Here is a 22,423-nt window from a genome sequence, read left to right on the forward strand (position 1 = left end):
CAGTCACCCTCATACTTGGCTAACTAGGCATGTGCACTGCAGTGGTACAGAATCCTCTTCTTCAGCATATCAAGTAATCTGTTTCTCTGGGGTGGCGGATGCTGGGGATAGATAGAGACTGTTACAGGGCTGAGGCCTCGACGTGAATTTATCCCTTTGATTTAATCAGTGTAGATGCCTTTGAAGTACTCATGTAGGACAGAGAAGCTGCACTGCTGCACTGGCAGTTATTCCCAAATGTTCCCACCTGTTATTTGCAAGTGAAAATTGAGGTTGTACTTCTGTACAAAAGCAGAGGATGCTGATAACAGCAGCAAAGAGTTAAATGATTGGAGAAGGTAATCATTTGAAGAGATAGCTTTATACAGAACTATGGGACTTTTCTTCTCTCACCAGATGCTTTCATCCCTCACATGTGCCCTTCTGCTCTCCACATGTGTCTAAATTCCATTTGGCCCCAAAGCTGTACTTGTCTTCCATTCATTTTCCAAGGCAACTGTAAAATATGTCTGAAAGGTATTGTGTTATGAATGAGAGGCTGGGAAGGGATGCTCCATAGATGAGGTAAGTGGCAAGCTGTAGTTTCTCTTCTTTCAGTCTGATTACACGCCACATTGTAAAAGCCCCATTCTCTAGTGTAACAAAACTTGTTTAATACTGACTCTCAAAAGTGTGGGAGAAGCAGCAGCTTCTTAATCTCTTCCTCTGCCAGTGAAAGGATGCAGTAAAGGAATGTAGTAAAGGGATGTGACCCCTAGATGCCCAGTGACCTCCAGAAAACCTCTTCTAGAAGGGCTAAATGGAGTGGAAGATACGAATTTCTGGTGCTGGTAGCCAGGATATCTGGACTGTCTTTATCTCATTGCTACTTAAAGCTTCATAGTGAGCTTTTGTTAAAGTAGAGGTGTTCAATTTTTTTTGGCATTGTAATATGAAAAAGATTGGAAGGTTCTCATCCCAGTGGAGCAATGATTTGGTAATTCAGCAAACGATGGAGTTCTGCATACAAGGATCAAGAATTTGGTTGCTCATTTCTCAACTCTGGACTAAAATGGACAAAGGGTTCTTCCTGAGTTCTTTGATGCTTCTCTGCTCACAAAAGCAAAAAAAAAAACACAAAATCTGGATTTGTGCATTTTTGCATCTAAACTGATTTCACACAGAGAGGGCTGGTCCTTCCTCTTTCAATAGATTAGATAAAGCTAAGTTGATGGGGCCATTCTGCTCTCAGTATTTCTTTAGGAGGAAATATAAATCCACTGCGCTGAAAACCTTGAGCTGCTTGCCATCAATTGCCTTGAAACGGATTGTGCTGTAGATTGCTTTGCAAGTAAGGTGATATTTTCCCCATCTCTTAATCTGCTCGTGGGCTGATCACTGCTATGGACAGAAGAGCTGCCATATGATTACAGCATGCTGGTGCCTGAGCTGCCAAAGCTGTACTTGTCTGCAAGTATATAGCCAGATCAAGTTGCATTTTAACTGCTTCAGGCATCCTGCTTTTGCCTGGTCCTATAATAAGGTTTTCTTACAGTGTCCAGAATACCTTGGAGGTAAATGAATAGGGAAATGTTGCCCTCCTCCACTCATTCTAGCTGTTCTTCAAAGACTAGAGCATAGGATTATTTAACTCTGTGTTGAGACTGGTGTATTTTACGGCCAGGAAGTTTGGGGTTTTTACTCCCCCTAATTTAGACTTTTAACAGGAAAAGTATTTTGGTTTTGTGTGTGAATTGGTTGTTCCTATTAGGCTATTATTCCTGGCACAGGGCTAGTCATTGCATAAGCAAGCATTGTGCAGTCCCCTGCTGCTCAGCAGAGACTGTCAAATAGGAGCCTATGAAAAGTGGAGGTCTTCCAGCATCATTAATTCAGGGGAGAGTGTTGTAGCCCTGGCAGAGAAACAGACTGTATCCAGAAGATGTGTACTTATGCTGGGAGGGATGGAAAGAATGGCAGAAAAAAAGCACTATTATTGTGTTGGGTTTTGGGGTTTTTGTTGGTTGATTGGTTGGTTGGTGTTTTCTTTTTGCCTGGAGACTGAAAATCTGTTTTCTGGTAGGGGGCTTGCTCTGTTTCTAGTTCAGTGGAGAGATGTTACCATGTCCACTCCAGAGCAAACCACTGCTTGTTGTGAGGCAAAACTGCTCGCAATTTATCCTACAGAGCCTAAAATGTTGATGGAGAGTGGAACAGAGCAGTTAGAGGGAATATCAACAGTGCTGAGCTGCAAGGGGAGGCAAAGGGAATGCCTGAATCTGTGGAGAGATGGTGTGGTTTGTGAAAGTGGCCCTTCAGCTTCTTCATGGCTCCATGCTGTGGAGTGCCTGACCACAGCAGGCTTTCATGTTGTTGTTATGGTTTGTTGGTTTTTTTTCTAAGCAAAGCTGCTACAGGGCAGTCTTTTATTGCCACCTTGCATTTCACAAGGAGAGATGGAGATTGAACCGTGGAGAGGTTCAGTGTTTCTGGATCTCAGGGACAAAATCTGCAGAGGCCCAGTGAATGCTCTGACTGCTCGATTATCCTTACAAGGTGCATCTCCAGAACTCTGATGCAGAAGTGATGTCTGATCACTCTTGCATCAGTCTTCTATTGAACTGTAAGCTGCTTCACAGTGCTTTTTGGATTTGACACTTCCCAGGATATTCAGGTTGCTCTGACTGTATTCTGAAGCTTTATAGGTAAGTAGCTTGTCAAGACAACCATATTTCTTATCTTGCAAGGTAGATAAATCACTGATCAAATGTACTTGGATACTGTGCTGAGAGCACCTTGCAGTTCACTTTGTCCAGGTACAAGCAAAGATGATGATTAGAGGATTGTTATTATTCATAGCCCTCCTTTCAAGAGACTTGGTTCTGTTCTCGAGGGGGGGGGAGGAAGGGGGGAAGCCTCTTTCTCTGCCCCACCTGGCAGAAGAGAACAAACCTCAGCAACAGAAACGTGCACTGGCTCTGTTTAACTATTTTGAACATGTTGAGTGCAGTTAACATCTGTAATAATCAAGGAAAAGAGTTGTTGTTTCCAGTAGGAGACATCAGGGTTGTGTATTTGGGTTTTTTGAGGAGGTCTAGGGGGGGAGGTGGGGGCTGGCAGTACTGCTGGCCCTCAGGAGACACACTGTGCAGCTGAGAATGTGACAATGCATAAACACATGTGGTGGCATTTGAAGTTGCTCACTGATGTTTTTACAGCCCTCTAAAATCTGAAGTAGATGGCAAGATGAATAGGTTTTTGTTTTAGGTTTTTTTCCTCTGACTTCATCCACCTGAGGGATAGAAATGAACTGTGGAGACTCTGACTCTTCTGTAACTAAACAAGGCGTTGCTGTTTGCTACTTCACAATTGAATGATTTCCTTTCTACATCTCAAATATCTCTAAAATAGCTCGACAGCAGGCTTTTTTGTTTTTTTTTTCCTTCACTGAGCTCAGTTATCAGCCAATATCAAACCTCTTTGAAGAGCACTGTAAAAAGCTGCCCCTCAGAGGCCCCTCCAGAGCCAGGGAGGAGTGCATCATCTTGGCTGCAGCCCTCACCTTTTGCTTTTGAGGACAGCTTGGCTGCTGCTCTGTGGCTTGGGGAATGCACATAGAGGAAATGCTGCTTTCTCCTTTTCTCTGGGTATTCATTAGGATGAGCTCTCTTTGTTTTGCCTTTTTGCTACAAACTTTTTCTAGTTAATAAGCCACATTTGACACAGAGTAAGTGGGTGAAGCTCTAGGGAGCTCATTAGAGTTTTTCATATCAGAATTTGACTGCCAATACATGAAGTCAAATCCTAAACCTAGGCTGAGATTTGTGTCACAGGATGTGCTGAAGCCTCTGGCTAGGGCTGTGTACAGGGAGGACACTGGCAGCCTTCACTTCTTGCTTTGCTTTCAATGTTTCCATTGCCTCTTTTTCAGACACAGCCAGCCCTACCCCTATGCTGATGCTGAAACGAGTGGCAAAACACCTATTCTATTTTCTCTGCAGTGGAGTAGTGTGCTTAGAGAGAGACTGTGTGCACGAGGCCTGGGTTTGTTTCTGCTTGGTAAGGGATAGCAGGAACAGCAGATAAGAGCCTGGTTTGCACAGGTACAGAAAATCCTCCCCCAAATACTCCGTATCAGTGATGAGGGATGGATGTAATCAGGGCTGAGACCCAGAGGAGGGTAGCTTGCTGCTGGAGACTCAGCCTCCAAAGGTCTGGTGGCATATCACAATCATTCCTTGGTATCCTCCATCTCATTGCCTTTCAACCATAGCTTTTAAACAACAAAACCATCTGCCCCAAAAAGTTAGTAAAACATGCAGTTGGTTCTGATACCAGCACGTACTGCCTGCTCTAGCCCTGTCTGCTAGTTCCAGAGAGGGCTCCTGGGCTGGGCAGTGCTAATCCTAGGGTTATCTCTACTGGGTGAACCTGGGGGTCTGCAGAATAAATACAGAGCTTATCATCTGCAAGGGAGTTCAAATAAAGGCATGCACACCAAACTTGGCTCCACAAACCAAAAGACTTCATGGGAGCAAGAACAAAGCTCCACTCAGCTGTCTGACATGGAGACCCATGGGCTGCTGCTGGTACAGGGAAATGCTTTCTTCTCTTTTTTTATGTGGCCACATTCATGCTTACTGAGACTCGTTATGTTTCACAGGAGTTATGCTTATTGAATGAAGCCTGTGTAGTTGTTAGATAGCTTTCCACATGCTTCCCATCGTGGTAACCAACCTGGGGCATATTGCTTCAAAAATGGACTGGGAGGAATAATCCTAAGTGCTGGAAGTGTCTGGTGGTAGACAGAATGATCTGTCTCTCAAAGGCAAATGCTGAATGCTTGCTTGCTTGCTTTCATAAGAGGAAACAATGTGAACTTTGGTAACACTGTCAGCAGCTGTCCAGTAAGGAGCCTGTCAGTCTTCCCAAAGAGTGCAAACTCCATTACTGTCTGAGCACTCATCATGAGAAATGTATTATAGACTGAAAAAAAGAGCTTAGTTCGTGAGGGAAGGAAAGCCCTTGACAGATTCTGAAGTGTTTGAAATAAAAATAGGTCAGACAAGCCCATGCTTCCAGCTGTGTTTGCATCCTTAACTCAACGAAACAATTACAGTTATTGGATGGAGCCACAGGGGGGCAGGATGCTCGTGATGACCCCTCTGCTGAGCATCTCACTACCAAGAACATGCTAAAGTAATTACTCTGTGTTTGGAAGTCAGTGCTGTATAAAATAAAGGATAAGGGAGTGAGGAAGATGTTGACCAGCTAGGGAAGGAGGGAGCAAGTATACTTCTGGTTAAGACACTGAAAAGTTTTGGTCTATCCTTTCTTCTTCTGCCATCTGGCACCCATGGCCTTATTTACCTGTGGTGCTGCTCAGTGTCCCCACGTTTGAGCAAAGCTGTGGCTGGGCTTTGTGGGCTGCCTGCCTGACCCTGTGCAGGGTCCCAGCTGACTGCTTACTGCAGGTGGCCATCTCCCTTGGCCCTGAGGATGCAGGAGGCTGCTGGGCCAGGTAGGAAACTCCTGACTGTTTTCATTCTGCATGGAGAGGAAGGGAGTCTGCTAACCTGTGAAATGATGGAGGTTGGCCTGGTGCATTAGATTGGCAATGAGTACTGCTTTGCACAGCTGAAATTACAGCCTCAGCAAGTACAGTGCTGAGGAGAGTATTCAGTACGGCAGGGGTCTGTCTCTCCTGCTGTGCTATCTAGCTCACTGCAAGGCAGGCATCCTCTAATTTAGCAGCACAACAAAGCTGGTCCCTCTTGGTAAGTAGCAATGAGGAGGCTTGTACCAGCAGCTCATCCGTTTAATCCCCTTTGAGAGCCCTGAGCTTTCACATTCTGTGCAAGGAGAGGCTCATTTGTGTTGCATTCTCCTCTCTGGTTTTTATCTCCCTGTCGCAGTGCACTGGGGTGTTGCTGTGCTCCTTGGAGTCCTCCACCTGTCAGTGCCATTGGGAGCTGGCAGGGAACAGCTGGATGTGCTGTGAGCATTTGTCCACAGCTATTAAAGCTGATCCAAGAGGCACTGCTGGCTTCCTAAGCCAAGACCTCAAAATTTGCATTTGCATGTATTTATTCACAGCCAGTTCTCCGTGGGGAAGTTTCTATGGCAAAGCAACCAAGTGCATATGGAGGAATAAGAACCAGTCCCACAGCTGCTTGGTTTAACCAGTCTGTTTCAAGCCATGCTTTATCTCTTGCTCCTGTAGCTGCCAGTAGCACAGAATTCCTTTGCAAATGGCAGAACATCTCTTCTCCATCCTGCTGATCAGCATGGCTTGGACCCAAAAGGCTAGTTACAGCAGGGCTGGAAGTGGTTGGGGCTGAGCCAGGGATTCTGCAGGAAGAGCTGTCAGTGGTGGGCTGCACGCTGGGGGTCCTGCCTTGTTTCTGAGGAGTTCTTCTGTGATAGAAAAGCTGTGAAGATGCCTCAATACAGAGCCTTACAGGCAGTGCTTTGAGATGGAATGCTCAGCACCCTGCTTCCTCTTTCTAGATACACCTCTGACTCACCAGGCAGCACTGAGCCTTCAGTTGAATGCTTCGTGCCCGAGTTTTCTTCTTGGCACAGACTGCTGCTCTGCTCAGACTGCAAGGGTTTAAGCAGATCCTGCTGCCGTTTGAAATGCTTTTCATTTTTGCTGAAGGATATTTTGGAAGGAAAAGAAGAAAAACTAAATATGATCTTTTCCACAACAGGGGAGGAAAGAGATAGCACAAGGAGAGGGAGAAATTGAGTTTTAACAAGACAGGCAGGCAGTGACCTCTGAAAGTGGCAGAGCCTTTCCCAGTAATGGGAGCGGCTGCTTGAAAAACTCTGTTTTGCCTTCTGCAAAACAATCTCATGCCCCCAAATGCAGCCTTTGCCATAGAAATTACTCCACAAATCTCACAAAAAGGGATGAGAACTGTTTAGGGGAACACAAGCTCCCTTACTTCCTTGGGTTGCACAACAGCCTGGCTACGTCAGCACTACCTGTTTCCCACCGTCGTTCCAAGCACCATGTCCTCACTATCTTGGGGCCTTTTCTCTCCCATCTCCACTGTGATGGGCAACTTAAACTGGCTAACTCCTGCAATACCAGGTTGTAATACTTGTCCCAGTGTCTGTAAAGCCATCTTTCTTCCTTGGGTAACTTTTGGTACTGAGAGATGTGTTTTAGTGGGCGCGGTGGGGATGTACTGATGGCTGGACTAGATGGTCTTAGAAGTCTTTTCCAACCTTTATGAGTCTATGATGAGACTCTTGGCAGCTGATCAGAGATACTGATACCATCCAGTGCCCTCACTCTTCATCCAAAGGGGATAAATCACTCAGCATCACCAATTTGCTCTTGCAACACCTTGAGAGGTCAGCAAGAAGCATGAGAGAATCGTCTGTTTCACGCTGATTTGTGTGGCTCAGTATATGAGAGTTTCTTTTATGTTGAGACTCCCAGAGAGATTCTTTCAGAAGTCAGGTTGCAGTGACTGGGCTGCTGGCTCAGCTTGGCAACAACACAGATACTCAGACCCAATGGTGCTTTACACTCATGTCCAAGAGAACCATTTATTGAGTTTACACAGAACGTGAGCAATGTGGAAAACACTAGAAATCTTGCATCACTGGTTTGGTTTTGGACAGCATTGGAAATGACAATGCAGCTGCTCACATCATGTCAGTATTACGAGGTGTGCAATATGCAATAAGGAGCCAAAGCTTTGCACTTTAGCTTAGGAAGTGCCCATCTCTGGCACATTCACTGCTTGCTCCTCTAGTGTCAGTAAAGCACTTAGCTGTCTGATGCTCCTTAATTTCACTTGAAACTTGTAAGTTGGGTACAAAACCACAGTTTTTGAACCAGTCCTTTTAAACCACAAGACTATTTCCCCTCCCTTTTCAACCCTTGGCCTTCCCACCCCATCTCATCTCATCCCATCCCCCATGCTCCCACCAACACATACCTCCTTCCCCTCCCTCTCACCCCAGTCACACAACAAATATCCTGATGCTGCAGTTCCAAGCCATGTGTCTGCCCCAGCCTATGCAATCCGATGGTCTCTGACCAAGTCCCTTTGTTCAGACATTAATACAAAACACACAATGGGGGGGGGAAAAAAAAAAGCAAAACAAAAAGAGCCAGACACAAGAGGGAGACACTGCCGGGCTCCAGCTCTGGCCTCTGAGCCCTTCAACGAAGCTCCACAACAGCTAGGCTCTTGGGGTACCTCCTTTCACACTCAAGACTGCAGGTCCCAAGCTTTCCAAGGTGCCTAGGAAAAGAAGGAAAGGAAGTAAACTACAAGCCTGTTTCTGTTTTAAGTTTCCCCCCCATCACTTTCCCTCAACCCAATGGCTGCTGGAAGAAATGGTTGACTCCAACAGGTCTTCCAGTAAAGCCCAGCCTGGGGACCAGCTTTGCTGTAAGTTCCTCTCCGTAATGTGGGCAATGGGTTCGGCAGCGAGGGGAGGGAGCAGAGCACATTTTGGGGAACAACAGGCTTTGTCTCACAGCAAACTGGAGGGAGATGTCAGGGAAGGTGAGAGAGAAGTGCTGAAGGAAGCCGGTCAAGCTGGCCCTCTGCTTGGTGTTTGGACTCAGAACTGCTCCTCGGGGCGGCTTCAAGTGTGCCAGAGCCGGCTCGTTGTCCAGTCACCTCTCGCAGCCCTGCTGAGGGACAGCGAGTCGTGGGGTGCTCCCTGCTTCCTCGCCCTCCGGCCGGCCGCCCTCCTGCCCACTGGAGATCTCTGGGTCACAGTCGAGAGCCTCGTAAATGGTTGGCAGCGTGGTCTGCTGGCTGAGACGCTTGCGCAGGCCCACGAGCAAAGGCTGTGGCATGGACGAGACATCCACGTTGTTGCCGAGGTCTACCCAAGCCAGGCAAGGGAACTTGTTCATGTCCTTCATGGTGTCAGTCAGCTCCTTCATGGTTGCTCGCGTCAGTCGGTTGCCGTTGAGGGAAAGGTGGGTGAGCTTGGGCAGCACCCAGAGGAAGGGCAGCAGCAGGCGCACCATGTCGTCGTTCAGCTCGGTGAAGCTCAGGTCCACGGAGGTGAGGTGGTCCCCGTTGTTCTGAAGGTAGTACGCCATGCGGTGCACGTCCCGCATGGTCAGAGGGATCCCGGACAGATCCATGGAGCCCTGGCTCACCTTCTTCTGCAGGCTGTTCTTCAGGCTGGGGGTGGAAAAGGAGAGAGAGGAATGACATGCACAGAGCAGGGGAGGGCTCGTTAAGAACGTTCTGCAAACAGAAAGTGGAGCTTGGTTCGTTAACAGGCATGACATTTGCACCATGCCTCTGGGCAGGTTGTGTCCTGGGGCTTTCCTGTGTCTTCTCTGCACTTAAACTCCTCAAGAACTGGCAAACCATATGACTCTGAATTCTTTCACTAATTCTTCAAACTAGAGGGTTTGTCTGGATGTGTACATACAGATGTTCACATATGGACAGCAAAAATACCCATGGCAAGCAAAGCTTTCATATGCACTGGTTTGCAATGTGTCTGAGCTGTTTTTTCACCACCTCTCCAGGTGAATGCTGTGGTCTGTTGCAAACAAATTATGCTGCAGTAGAGCAGTGTTAAAAGGCTGTGAAATGGATATTTTATCAGAAAAAAACAATCTGTGAGCAAACAGCACTCCAGGAGTGGATTTACCACGTCCCTTTAAGAGCCTTCCCCAGCATCCCCCACCTGTAGTTGCTGGTTTGGATCTCGGTGGTCAGCAAATCATTGGGGATCTGCTGCAGCTGTGAGGAGGTAGGCAGGGCAGCAGGGTGCTGAGAGCAATCTAGAGAGATCTGCTTTCATCTGTGGCCCTTGTTGTTTGCCAGGGGAACAGAGCGAGGAGGAGGTAGGCTGCAGGGTAAGCAAAGCTGTGCTACAGGGTCTCAAAATGAGTGGGATGTGGAGTTCTGAGGTGGATTGTAGGTCTGTGGGAGTGCTGTGAGAAGTGGAAGCTATGGGGGATGATGAGGCTGTGTTGTGGGATTGAGTAGAAGTGTGTGTTGGTATAATGTGGGAGCTTACTGCCTTAATATAAGTGATATTAGCCTCGCAGTCCTTACAGATGCAGATAGCTTTAAGGATATTGGACCTCTGCTAGGATCTCCACTAGTGCCCTTACTCATATGCTCAGTGGGTGTAGAAGTGCCTTGTTGGGTTGGGGTAAGAACTAACCACCAGTATGAAGGTGCCCACTCTTCCTATCTGCCTGCCTGTAGTGTCCTGCACGGCTGCAGCACAGCCAGTCCCTGGGAGCGATGGGCACACAGGGATGTGCAGTTTCCTTGGAGAAGGCTAGAGCACCACAGGAGCTGCCATGGCAGGTGAGAATGCCTCTGTAAACTTCAGTGTTTCCAGGCCCTTCTGCTGTTGTGGGGTGGATATGATGCTGCCCTTTAATGCTCTGCTTCGTGTATACAGTTTGTGCTATTTCAGAAACTTCAGCTCCTAATAATTTCTATAAATATGTGGTAACACAAATGAATAACTATGCATCAGTGCATTTATTGACACTTTGTGGATGCATTTAACAGTGCTGAGATCCCATGAAGGAGCATGAGGAGGAAATGACCTCATGGGCTGCCCTATCTGTTCTACAGCCCACAAATTCCTGCTCTCTGGGTTTTGCAGCACTTTTTTTCTGGCTTTTTCTATGCATCCTTGTGCTTCTGGAGGGAATTCACTGTGCGAGGCTGAGGCTGTGTCTAATGTATTTAATGAGTTCTCATGGTAGAAAGCTGTAACAGTGTGAAATAACTTGCATTTAGACCTAAAGGTTTCAAACAGCCTTATGTCTGCTCTTTATGGGACCTGGGCCCACCCCTCTGTGGACCGTGAGAGGAGCAAGAAGATGTTTGTGCAGCAGCTGATAAAATGCCAGGCTTATTTCTAGGGGAGGGGATCATCTAATATCCTCTAATTTCTGCAAGTAAAATAGGCTTAAAGATAGCTTCAATTGAAGATGCTTTTTTCTTTGTGTGAGACAAAATAGCTATTTAGTGACATGGCTCTGGATGCCCATGGGACTTGTAGGCGGAGGACTGCGAAGTGCTGGAGGCTGGATTAGCCTTGTGCTGCTGCAGCTGGTGCTGTGTGGCACATCTATAATTGCCAGGGTTTGCATCCAGCAAGGATCTAGACCCTGGATGCAGGGAAGCAGAAGATGTTTGTATTCTCTGCAGTAAATTTAGAGAGGAAATGTGATGCTTGATGCTCAGCTTCAAGTGAGAATGCAATGTGAGCAAGACTGTGATGTGCAGTCTGACCCCACAGCCTGCCTGGAGCTGTGTGCAGCATGCAGTGAGGAGCAGTGCCTGCCATTCCTAAGAGATCAGTGCCCTTCAACTTCTTCCTCATCAGTTAAGCTCTTTGGTGGCTGTGACAGCTCCTGCTTGTTGCTCTGGTGAGACCTGCAGCAGATCCAGTGGTGCTTGGCATCCTGTTGTGTTGTAGGTCTTGAAGGAGCTTGTTCAGCATCCTGGAAATTGAGTGCTTTTGCCCTGTCTTCACGCTCAGGGAAGCAGAAACTGGAGGAAGTGGTAAGAGCCAAATAAGATTTCAGTAATGAAGGATGCCTAATAGTCCCTGCCTGTATCGCTGGGGAGTTACCAGCTTTCTCCCTCTATGTCTCTTATTTTTCTTTAATTTGCCTCCAAAACTTTGAATATAAAGTTTTCCTGGTGCTCCCACCACTGTGCATCCCCCTCCTTCATTAACAGGCACTGCCAGAGGTGGCTTATTAACCACGAGTTGAGTATTTCTTTGCTGTTCCTCCTTGCACAGAGCCTAATGGCAGGCATGTCTGGATGGCTCCTCTGCCAGCGACTTAAGGGATGAGCTCTGGGCTTTTTAATTGCCTACTTAGCATAATCTGCTTGCTTTTGCTTCCTTGTGGCACAGGGTGCTGCTTTGAAAGTCTGGCTTCAGCTGCTTCTGGTGAGATGAGAGAAGCCTCAAGAGCACTAAGCTAAACAAACCCAGTCCCAGCTGTTCTTGTACTTGCATCTGATTCTTACCACGTGGCTTTAGTAAACTGACTGGTATTCTCTAACTTGGCTTCCTAACTCAAAAGCAGAATGATGGTGAACATTTCCTCTGCTGTATAAAGGAGAAATGGGAGCTCTACTTAATATTCATCTCATGCCATGTGAAGGCTAAGATCTAATCTGCCAGAGCTGTCATCTATGGCCCTGACTGATGTTTTCAAGAAGAAATAAAAAGACCTGAAGCCCTTTAGAGATGCTTCCCTGCAGTCTTCTAGACACAAATGCTTTCACTGCATTTTTAAAGTGCATCTAATGCTGCAGTGTCTGGGCAGTGCACATCAATAAATGAGAAATGGAGCAATGAGCCCAGAAGGAACACTCAGTTCCCCACCCAGCTTTAGATTAGCTAAGATATTACAAAATGCAATTCACTCTGGCAAATGAACTAAACCCATAGTGTGACCTGTGAAAAAGGAAACCTGGATGTATGCAACTGAGAGTTACTAACTCCATATGCACAGATGCCTTTATTCTTCCAGAACAGGTTACTGGGTGGGAAACTGAGGCTATTTTTTCTGCACCAGGAACATCCTGCTTGTAAAGATTGCTCAGTTTTCTGCCTGCATGTTTTATGGGTTCAGGTTCCATCCATTGCACTGAAGAGAGGCATTGAGCAGCCAGCTCTGAGTGCAATGCTAGTAGAAGATGTGCAAGGTTCCCCAACCCAGCTATGCCAAGACAGTTCAGTCATCATCTATAGCTCCTTAATGGTGGTACTAGGCTACAGTGCACCCCTTCAGGCAAAGGCTGCGTTAAGCTGATACCCTTTACACTCTGAACTGCAGTCTGCTCTGGCTTTGCCCTTGAAAAGTAATATATACTTCAGGTCCAGCTCTCTTCTGGAGGAGAACATACAGTCCTGCAGTGCTGAGCCACAGGAGCTTTGAGATCTGACAAAAACAGCTGTGTCTCAAAAAACTGCATCTGTCAAAATGTTGCAGAAAGGGTTCTTGGTAGTCTAAGTAACCCCATGTCCACACTGAGAAGCCTTAACCTGTTTCTCTTTATGTAAACGTCAGTTTATGGAAGAGAAGCTGGAGTTGTACGGCACCCTGGAATGTGATTAGTCATCCTTAATGAGCTAAACTATATAACCGTGCTTTAACTGAAGTCCCTTCCTAAAGGGAAGAGGCTGACAACTGTGTAGTAAGGTCATGCTGGTCCCTGCTGAGGGAAAGTTATCCTCCTGCTTGTAGGCTTCTTACTCGAAAACCCTCAGTAAATTCCTCAAGAGCTCAGCCTTGGTGTTTGCTCAGGCAGCCTGCCCAAGCAGCACCATCAGGTGAGACACAGGATGTCAGCTGGGAGCTACAGACTCAAAATAAATATGTCAGGAAAGGAGAACGGAGCCCTTTGTTTTCAGTGTAGCAAACCTGATTATCACCTGAGCAGCTGAAATAGTCTCTTTGGGTGCGTGAACAGCTGAGACACTGCTAACCTGTCAAGAACCAACTAGCTTGGATGCAGGAGGGGATCTGTCTTCCAGCATCATCTATGACAATCAGGGAAACCAGAGACAGTCTGGACTGGATCTTTCTTCCCTACTTCAGCTGCTGTTGCGTTCAATCTGCTGCTGTAAGATTTCTTCTTCCGTGTTTCTCTGTGGACTCTGTTTCTGCCTGGGGTGTTCAGCTGGTAAAAGCTGCTCTGATGGCAACCTGTGGCACCTGTTGTGTCCCTATGAGATTCACTGCACCTTTGCTGTGGTCACAGCCTCAGGTTAAAGGCATCAGTGTTAAAGGTGGTAACAGAAGCAGGTAGGACCTATGGCTTTAGTGGGGGAGCGGGTCTGTGGTTAAGGATATCCAGAGAGATGTTCTTGTCTGAAAGCTCTCATAGGATGTTTTGCTAACAGTCTCTGAGGGATCTGGTTGGGCTCAATGTGTGACTAAAATAAGACTGCTTCTGCATGATGGAAGTGTGACTGGTCCTTAGCAGAGTTTGCAGTTCCAGTTATCCTGGGATCACTGTGTATTGAAACAGGAGTGCTTGAAGACATTAATCTCATTCTTTCTACTTCATCAATTCATGGGTAGCTCAGGTTTGTACTTACTCGAGAGGGTTGGGTTCCACTGACAGGGATTAGGATGTGACTTAGAGTCAGTTCCTGCCCTACAGGTTTGTTGCTTGGTCACAGGGGAACACCTGATGTGTGGTCGTGCTCGAGTACGGTGGGTCCTTTCCATCTCCCAGACCACATCTCTGTAGCAGCCCGAGTGTAATTAAAACCTGCCAGAAGTTCCCTGTTGTCTGTGTGGCTGAACTTGCTAATTATCCCCTGGACCCATTTGGCACGTTGCCAGAAAGTGGAAAAAGAGATGAATTGGGTTCTGTATCAAACCCAAGAAAGCCCAAGCCCAGAGGATCACAAAGACAAGGGAATATGTTTTCCACACATTGATTCCTCTGAACAATCCCAGATTTCCACCGGAGATCAGAAATACCTTCAGAAGTCTTGCTGCTATACATGTACTTCTTACAGGACCTCGAAGGTAGAAAGGTACAAGGCAGGGGCAGGAGTTCAGACAGAGGTCAGAGTGAAATGCTCTATAGCAGATGGCAGGAAGAAGAGAACACAGATCAGTTAAAAACAGCCTGGCTGGACAGAATACAACCCTGATATCTCGAAGTGAAACAGTAATTCCTTGCTTTTCTGTTGCCAGCAACAGCCAAAGATGCCAACTCTGCAGGTGCCTTTTGCCACAAACATAAACCAGTTCCTCTCCTGTTTTTTAGCAAGAAAGTGCTGCTGTTACATATTTAATTCAAATTATTCTGCCTTATGCAATGCTCTGCAGCTGTGTCTTGGCTGTGTGTCTGCAGGGCTGCCAACTTAGAGTGCTTGTGGGGCTGCATACCTTTCAAGTACTGCTCTCCTTCCTTAGCACTGTGGCAGCAGGACTGATTTCGATGCACTTGAGAGAGCCTGAGGAACTTACCACATCTGGGACTTCCTGCGGGGCATGCCATGCCGGTGCCATTTGGAGTGTGGGGTCAGGTGGTAGATTAGCTGCCTGCAGATCCTATCTGAGGACTTCCAGGGGTCATATTCCTGCAAGCAAAGGGATAGTTTGCTTAGATAGATAGCACAAAGGGCTCTGTGTGCTACTGCAGAACAGGAGGAAAAGGGTGGGAAGTGGGAAAGGGACTGGGTGATAGTGGAGTATGGGACTGTACACAAGGAAAGATGGAAAAGAGGATGAAAAAGGAATGGATAAAAGGTTGGAAATGTCTCTGCAACACTGCATGCGCTTCTGGGGTGCCAGGAACATGTAAGTACCCCACACTGCCAGGAAGAATCCCAGCCCAGCATTTTCCTGCCTTGACAGGGGAGTGAGGCTGCAAACCTGGATTCTTATTTCTTCCTGTGCTCAGCTAGGAGATGATGGAACAAGGAACCAGCCAGGTCCCTGCACTGCACCTTGCTTCCTTGCAGTCTGCTTTTCTCCTGGAGGTCTGAGTTTGGGAGCTTTCCAACAACAGCAGTTCCCTCCAGCCCTTGCAACAACTAACTCATCAGCACCGAGGTGGCTGCAGCTCTCCTGAGTTTCTTTTTGCACACATTCTCCACCTCTGTGACTTTGAAAGCCTCTCTCTTCTCCTGGTGAAGCAGAATGACAAATGGCAGCTGCTGAAGGTTGGGATTTCTGCCTCATCTGGCGTACAGACACCTGCATTCCTATTCCTCAGCCTTCCAGCCATAGTGCAACATGTGCATTTAGAGATTTGATAGGTAAACACATAGTAAAGCTGTCAGAACATACGCTAACTTATTCTTTATTGCAAGCAGTTAAAGTGCTGTACTGTGGGCCAACAGCTGCACAGTGATTCTTCTAAGCAGTCCCTGAGTCAGCTGAGTATCCCCAGGATGCACTGCCAGCACGTGGCTACTTTTCTGTGCCAAATGAAGAGAAATCCCAGCCTGTGCTCAGGAGAGCACCTCTTGACCCATCCCAGTTCACTTGGGGAGCCCAAGGGACTGGCATTAGGTGCCCTGTTCCAGACTGCTGCTGCACTGGCAAAGTGGGTGCTGGTGCCACCTACAACAGCAGGTGCATGCCAGGCTTCATGACAGATGCTGGCACAGTGCCCTGTGAGTGTTTGCTGGCTCACAGTTGAGAATTACCCTCCTGTTCCCTCCGTGTTCTCGCTGATGTAATTCTCTGCTGGAATTACATCACGCTCAACCTTTGGCATGTAAGGTTGTTACAGCTGCTGGGTGCTCAGCTTGGGTCAGAGGGAGGGGATGTGGGGTGCTGGGGCTTTCTACCCCCCTAAATAATCTCCTGTGGGGAAAATCTTATCTACACAATGGTAGACATGGCATTTCATCTAAGCATATGTGCATGTAAGACATGGAAGTAGAGAAGAGGGATGTATACAGGTGCACAAAAATCAATGTGTTGTCTGCTGGCAGGGCAATGTCTCCCTGTGTCACTTCACTGCTCAGTGAGATGGGCAAGATTTGGTTAGGGGGTAGTTTTAGATGCTTGTATTTGGATAATAATTACTCTTGAGAAGATTTTTCAGGCTATCTTACAGCTGTGATGAGGATTAGAATGCTGCTAATTTGCACCAGGCTTTCAGCATACTCCCCAGGGCACCATTGCCTGCTCTGAGCTGCGTGTGCTTAATAGCTATCTTTGCATAAGTTCACTCTGTTGCCCTCTCTATAAAGCAAACACGACACTTGCTGAGCCCAATGAGTGAACGGATGGTGCTTGTAGTGGTAAAGGGTAACAGCTGGTGTTGCTGTGGGATGTAGTGCTGGGTTAGGATGGTCTCATGTGATAAAGCCTTAGAGAGGGGTTCTTGTCCTCCTCCCAGAGTCACCAGCTTGGGCAGAAGTGCAGGGAACTCTGTAGCTCCATAAACACCTCTTTCCAATGGCTAGCTTGTGGGGGTTGGGGTGTGCTATTGTATATGGCAACACTGCCTTCCCCATCATATATTTTTTATCTGGCACGTGTCCTCACAACCAAGTCTTTTGTTAGCAAGATGAGTAATTCCCTGACTTTTGTACCTATAACCTCTCTCTCCCTCAACTGCAATTATGTTCCAAAGTTCTTCTACCTGATTTCTACAGATATGTGCACATCACTGCATGCTCTACCACTCCAAGGATGCATGCTGGCTGGCTCTGGAGAACCACCCAGCTTGATCCACCTCCTCATCCGAGCTCATTCTGCATCATGCCGCGTTGTGAAGTGTCCACTGAGCTAAAGGGGAGGATTCACCTTTTTGGGACACTGCAGGTCTCTAGCAAGGCTCATCAGCAGGTCATGGGAGATGGGATCCACCAAGTTGAGGAAGGTTGCATTTTTGTAGAGGACTTCATTGAGGAATGTTCCTTCCAGTCCCAGGTCCTACAAAAAAAAAAAACAAACAGACATACAGCTGAGCATCTTGGGAAGGAGGATCATGGATACTCACTTGGCAATACTCTGAGGACAGAAAAATACCCCAGCAACAAAAAAGTAGAACAAGAAGACTGGGATGTAACTGGGATGGTGCTGAGTTGGATTCAGTTGTTGAGGAGGGCTCAGCTGAGGGAGGAAACGAGTCCTCTGCCCATTCTGCATGCTGCTGCCAGGAGAAATGAATAAGCAAATGAGTGCCCCATATGTTCGCACTGTTCCACTGAAAGTGTGCTTCAGGCACCACTCAGGGAAAGATGCACTGAGAACTCTAGGAGAGAAAGCTGGGAGTGTGTGCGTGCAGAACCAGCAGGGACAGAGCCATCATTGGCAGAGGTGCTGAATCTTAACCCCAAGCAGCAAGCAAAGCTGTTGCTGTATCCACTCTCCCTGCTCTGTGTACGCCCAGATCAAATTGAGCGGATAGCAGAATGGAGACAAAGATCCTGGCTACAGATGTGATGGAGAAAGCAAGAATAAATCAAATGCTTTACAGCCCCACCACCGTGTGCACAGCACAAGCAAGCGAGGAGCCCGAGCAGTGGGTGAATCCTGAAGGACAGAAGCAGCTGGATGTGGGCCAAGGCATCGTGCCAACATCTCCCTTAACCGTAAGGCTTTGGGGAAATGGAGCCTCCTACACAGCGTAGCACGGATAGATGAGGGAAGCTGCCAAGAGGATGGCATGGCTGAGCCTGCAGCAGTGGATGTCAGACTGGTAATTACACTCCCCCAGTTGGAGCTATGCTGTTAAGTTGAATCTGCATTCCCATTATAAGACCGCCTTCAAGGGTTTTATCAGTAATATAGATAGAAACATTCACTTTGTGTTGATAATCTATAAATTCTAAGCACAGGGCATTTTCTAGTTCTTAGTTGTATTCTTCCCTTACTGCCTCCTTTTCTTTTTCCTGTCCTTCTCTGTTCTTTGGAAAATGCTGCACTGCCCACCCGGGCACTGTGGTGAGCAGACAGCGTGTTATGGATCCGGGCTGTTCCGCTGGCACAATGCTCTTATTGGGCACTTGGTTGCTGATGTCTCAGCACAGGAAAATCTAGTTGTACTTTTTACTGCTGTTAGTCTGATGCCTCCAGCAGAGCGATGCCCACTCACCAGCAGAAACAGGTCTTTCTCTGGCAGGTAAGTATTTCTCAGGCTGATGTGGACACGTGCAATGCAGCCATCAGAGTGCTGCTTTGCAAAGCAAGTGTGCATGAGTGTACTCCTGCTGTTTGCAGTTGTTCTCAGCATGCTGCCAGAATCTCGCATCCCTGTTCAGTAGATCTGCTTACAGCTTCTCCCTTTATTTAATTACAGCTTCCTGATGTCCTGGGAGCGATCCACCACCTCTTGGGGCCTGCAGGCCACGAGCTGAGAAGTGCTGGTGGATACAGCGACAGCGTGCAGGGTGGATCTGTGGGGCTGGATGAGGTCTGGCAATGGCAGGAGGCAATCCCAGGAGCCCTGGTGTGCCTCAGTGCATCCCCTCATTCACAGGGGTTGCAGTTCTGGCTCCGGTGTTGCTCTGCCATCTCTAGGGGAGGGAGTGCCAACGCTGCCAGTCTGAGGCTCGGTGATAAGGTACGGTGCTAAATATCCTCACTGCCCACTGGAGTGAAGGAGGTCTCTCTCTGTCTTGTTACAGGTAACAAACAGACCCTTGCTTGGGAACCAGCAACTTGCAAGAGCATTACTGCTCAGGTAAGCAGTCTGTGTGAGGAGGGACATGCTGGGGACCAAGCTAAGAGCTGAGCTTAGCTGAAGAGTGATGTAATGTTGTGAATAATGAAAGACGTTGATCGCGGTGCTTTGAAGCATTGGACATGTGAGAATTGGTTGTGATTATCTGCCCCCAGCATGGCTGACAGCTGTGTTCAGCCATTGGAAGACGCCATGCACATTAGCAGCCTTTGAGCACACAAAGAACCGGAGGCGTTGTGGGGGTGCTGGATGGGTTCCCATCTCATTTTGTGGAGGAAGGCTGTGTTGGGACCACAGGATGTGTGTCCCACTGTGGTGTTGTCAGCAGATGAACAGAGGGTCACTGTTTTAAGATGGACAGACAGAGATGGAACAAGGGGAAGTGAGAGGGCAGGGGGCAGAAGAGGAGTGCTCAGCATGTGGTAATTCTGGGTGCAGGGCTGAGCCTGAAAGACACTGGCAGGCTGTGTGGGAAAGAGGGCTCAGCAATGACCCTCCATGGCTCTGTGACTCAGCATCCAAACCCCACTGCTCACAGATGGGGCTTGTGAAGACCGCAAGGTCTGGGACAGATTTTAGTGCTTCAGCCTGAAGGAGAGGTGCTGAGCACTATAGAAAATGACATTTTGAGGTTCTGGCCTCTGGCAAGCCCTATAGAAGTCGGTTCGTGTTAGACTGCCACAGCTGTGAAGAAAAAGAGGCAACCACTGACTTCTTGTAATAACTCTTCTCCTAAACTGCCTTTGAGATCTTACTCAGCCCTTGTCTGCCATATACAGGATTTTTGCTGAGGGTTATCTATATGCATGCATGGCAAGAGGGCTGTTTGCAGGGCTAGAACGCTCCTCACATGAACTCTAAGGCAGTGGGCATGAAAAGCAGAGAGGGAATTTTAGGTCCCATAATTTCCTATTCGAAAAAGTGCAGCTCACCAGTAGCTGGGAGCATTGGTCACCCTGAAGTGTGCTGCAGAGCCTGGGACTCGGAGCTCAGAGTGGACATTACTGCAGCTGTACAGCAGCCCTGAGAGCCCAGCCCTGCTCCAAAGCTCACACCCAAAGGCTGCTGGCTGCTATAGAAGCAACTGGGTACATTCCCAGCATGAAGTGGGTCATTATCTAATGAAGGGACACGATAGGCTGAGAACCGGTGGTGTTTTGTGCCAAATCAGAAGGAGCATTTGTCCCCTGTGCTGTTTATTTCAGAGCCGCCTGCAGTTCGGGGAGGTGAGTTTGCCTGGAAAGTGAAGGAGCGATGGAGATGCTCTGTTCCAGCAATGGTGCTCTGCATCCCTTTGGCAGCGGGCTGTCTGTGCGGTGGGGCTCTTCTATGCCTGCATAGCGGCAGTCAGAGCCCTGCTCCCTCGAAACGCCGATCCCTTTCCCCTCCAGCCGGGCTGCGGGAGGTGGCTTTTCCCTGGGGAGCAGCGCTCCTGAACGCACCGGGGGCTGACGCGGAGGGTTGCGGGCTGGGACGGCTCAGGCACCGCTTTACCTGCCCGCCGGCTCCCCTCCTCACAGCCTCAGTCCCCGGGCGGGGAAGGGGAGGTGGCAACGAACTACGGGCGGTGTCCCCAGCCCGAACGGCGGCACAAAGAGCCGGGCCCGGCCCCGCACCGCCCCGGCCCCTTTGTTGCCCGGAGGCGGCCCGCCCCGCCCGCGGCTTTTACCTTCCTGAGCAGCCTGAGGATGTGCACGGCGTGCTCCCGCTTGTGTTCTCGGATGGTGGCCTGAATCTCCCGCAGCCACCCCACCCTCCGCACGTAGGGAGCGGGCGAGGCTTTCCGCAGCACCCCGGGCAGCTTCTGCGGATTTAGCAACAACGAAGAGAGGTGGAAGTCGGCACGGCCGGAGGGTTCCTCGGCCCCGGAGCTCTCATCCTCCAGGCTGCTCTGCCGGCTCAACCGGGAGCCCATGGCCGCGCCGCTCCGGGCCGGGAGGGCTCCGAGCTCCGAACCGGGGAAGGCGCCGCGAGGGGCGGGCGGGGGTCGGCGCTGCCCCGCCCGAATGGCTCCGCCCCGCTTCCCCCCCTACCCCCCCGCCCCGGCTGCCGCGTTCGGGGGTATCGCGCTCTGCCGGCCCCCACCTCCTCTCGGAGGCCGCTCCTCCCTTCTCAGGGTGTGTTCTGCCGAGGGGATCCTCGCTGCGGAAGACAAAGAGAGGAGCGGATCCCTCTCCGCATCCCTCCCTGCGTCCAGGCGCTCGGGGGAGCTTTGACCCCGGGCCAACACCTGGAACGCTGCGAGAGACGAGCGGTGCTTCCGAACGCACCTTTGGGCTGCGGGCAGCCGTTTTCTGCCGCTCTGCTGCTGGAGCAGAGGAGGCGCCTTTTGCCCGCCGGCGGACGATAACATAATTCTGTCCCCTTCTCCCGCCGCTGTGGGTAGGAATGTTTTCCTCATCGCTTCCATCCCCCAGCAGCACGCGACAAACTTTAGCAGGTCCCCAGACTGAACCGCTGCGATCCAACGGGGCGTTGAGAAAGCAAAGGTCGGATCCCAGAGCTGAGACTTTGCAGGCAGCCGAGTCACGCTCCCAGTATAACCAGCAGCTCAGCCTGAATTCCCATTGCTGGAGCTGTGAGCTTCCTCTTTGCTTAGGACTGCTGTTGGATGCCCGCAGCACACAGAGCATGGTGTTGGTGGCCTGTGACTGTAGGAGCAGCCTGGGGTTGAGACAGTATCACCTCTGTAGGAATATCCATTCCTGCAGGTGCTGGGCCCTCATTCTGGGGGATGGGAATGGCTGTGGCCTTTTGCAGTACAGAGCAAAGTTTGCTTTCCTTCTCAGAGCCTCAAATGATGCCACCTCCTTCATGCTCTACTGGTTTGAGCAGAGAGATGGGATGGGGCTGCCCTCAGAACAGTGTGGCCAATGCATCAGCTTTGCCCCATGTTTATGCACATCCCCAAGCACAGCAGGTGAAACACGAGGGCCTTTATCATACTTTTGCTTAATGTTTGATCAGAGAAAAACTGGCTATCTCTGCTCATCCCCTCCCTACCCTAGCACCTGCAGGAGAGAAACTGGCATCAGCAGATGCTGAGGTACTGCTGAGGCTGACTTGGGCTGATCCCATTTAGAGGGAGAGCTGCTGAGTAAGGGCTGCAGGGTCTGGTTGGAGAGGTCCAAGAGGGGCTGGGTCAGGAGAAAATCACTGTAAAGTGCAGTGTTATGGCTGATGGTGATGGATAGGAGAAGACAACGCCTGGCAGGCTGATGGCTATGGGGCTGTGCAGCAGCAGAACGAGCTGCCTGAGCTCCATGCTGGGAGGAGGAGCA

The 22,423-nt window shown here is 49.1% G+C and overlaps 1 protein-coding gene and 1 long non-coding RNA gene across 3 annotated transcripts; one reads left to right on the forward strand and one right to left on the reverse strand.

Annotated features, from left to right (window-relative positions):
* Positions 1–7,449: 7,449 nt before the first annotated feature.
* Positions 7,450–21,849, reverse strand: LRRC75B (leucine rich repeat containing 75B). The gene is made up of 5 exons (XM_048964411.1): positions 21,413–21,849; positions 20,812–20,946; positions 17,261–17,389; positions 14,963–15,075; positions 7,450–9,149 (listed from the first exon to the last, which is right to left on the reverse strand). Exons 1-5 carry the CDS (start codon positions 21,773–21,775, stop codon positions 8,627–8,629), a joined length of 1,263 nt encoding a protein of 420 aa, XP_048820368.1. The 5' UTR covers positions 21,776–21,849; the 3' UTR covers positions 7,450–8,626.
* Positions 9,035–14,936, forward strand: LOC125701861 (uncharacterized). 2 transcript variants are annotated; one of them, XR_007380377.1, is made up of 3 exons: positions 9,035–10,301; positions 11,431–11,516; positions 11,878–14,936. It is a non-coding gene; the product is annotated as an uncharacterized LOC125701861 (long non-coding RNA). The 2 variants fall into 2 exon arrangements; XR_007380376.1 differs by having other exon boundaries at positions 9,035–9,838; positions 10,197–10,301; positions 11,431–14,936.
* Positions 21,850–22,423: the final 574 nt, after the last annotated feature.

This window comes from Lagopus muta, chromosome 17 (assembly GCF_023343835.1).
Source record: "Lagopus muta isolate bLagMut1 chromosome 17, bLagMut1 primary, whole genome shotgun sequence".
Taxonomy (NCBI): Eukaryota; Metazoa; Chordata; class Aves; order Galliformes; family Phasianidae; genus Lagopus; species Lagopus muta.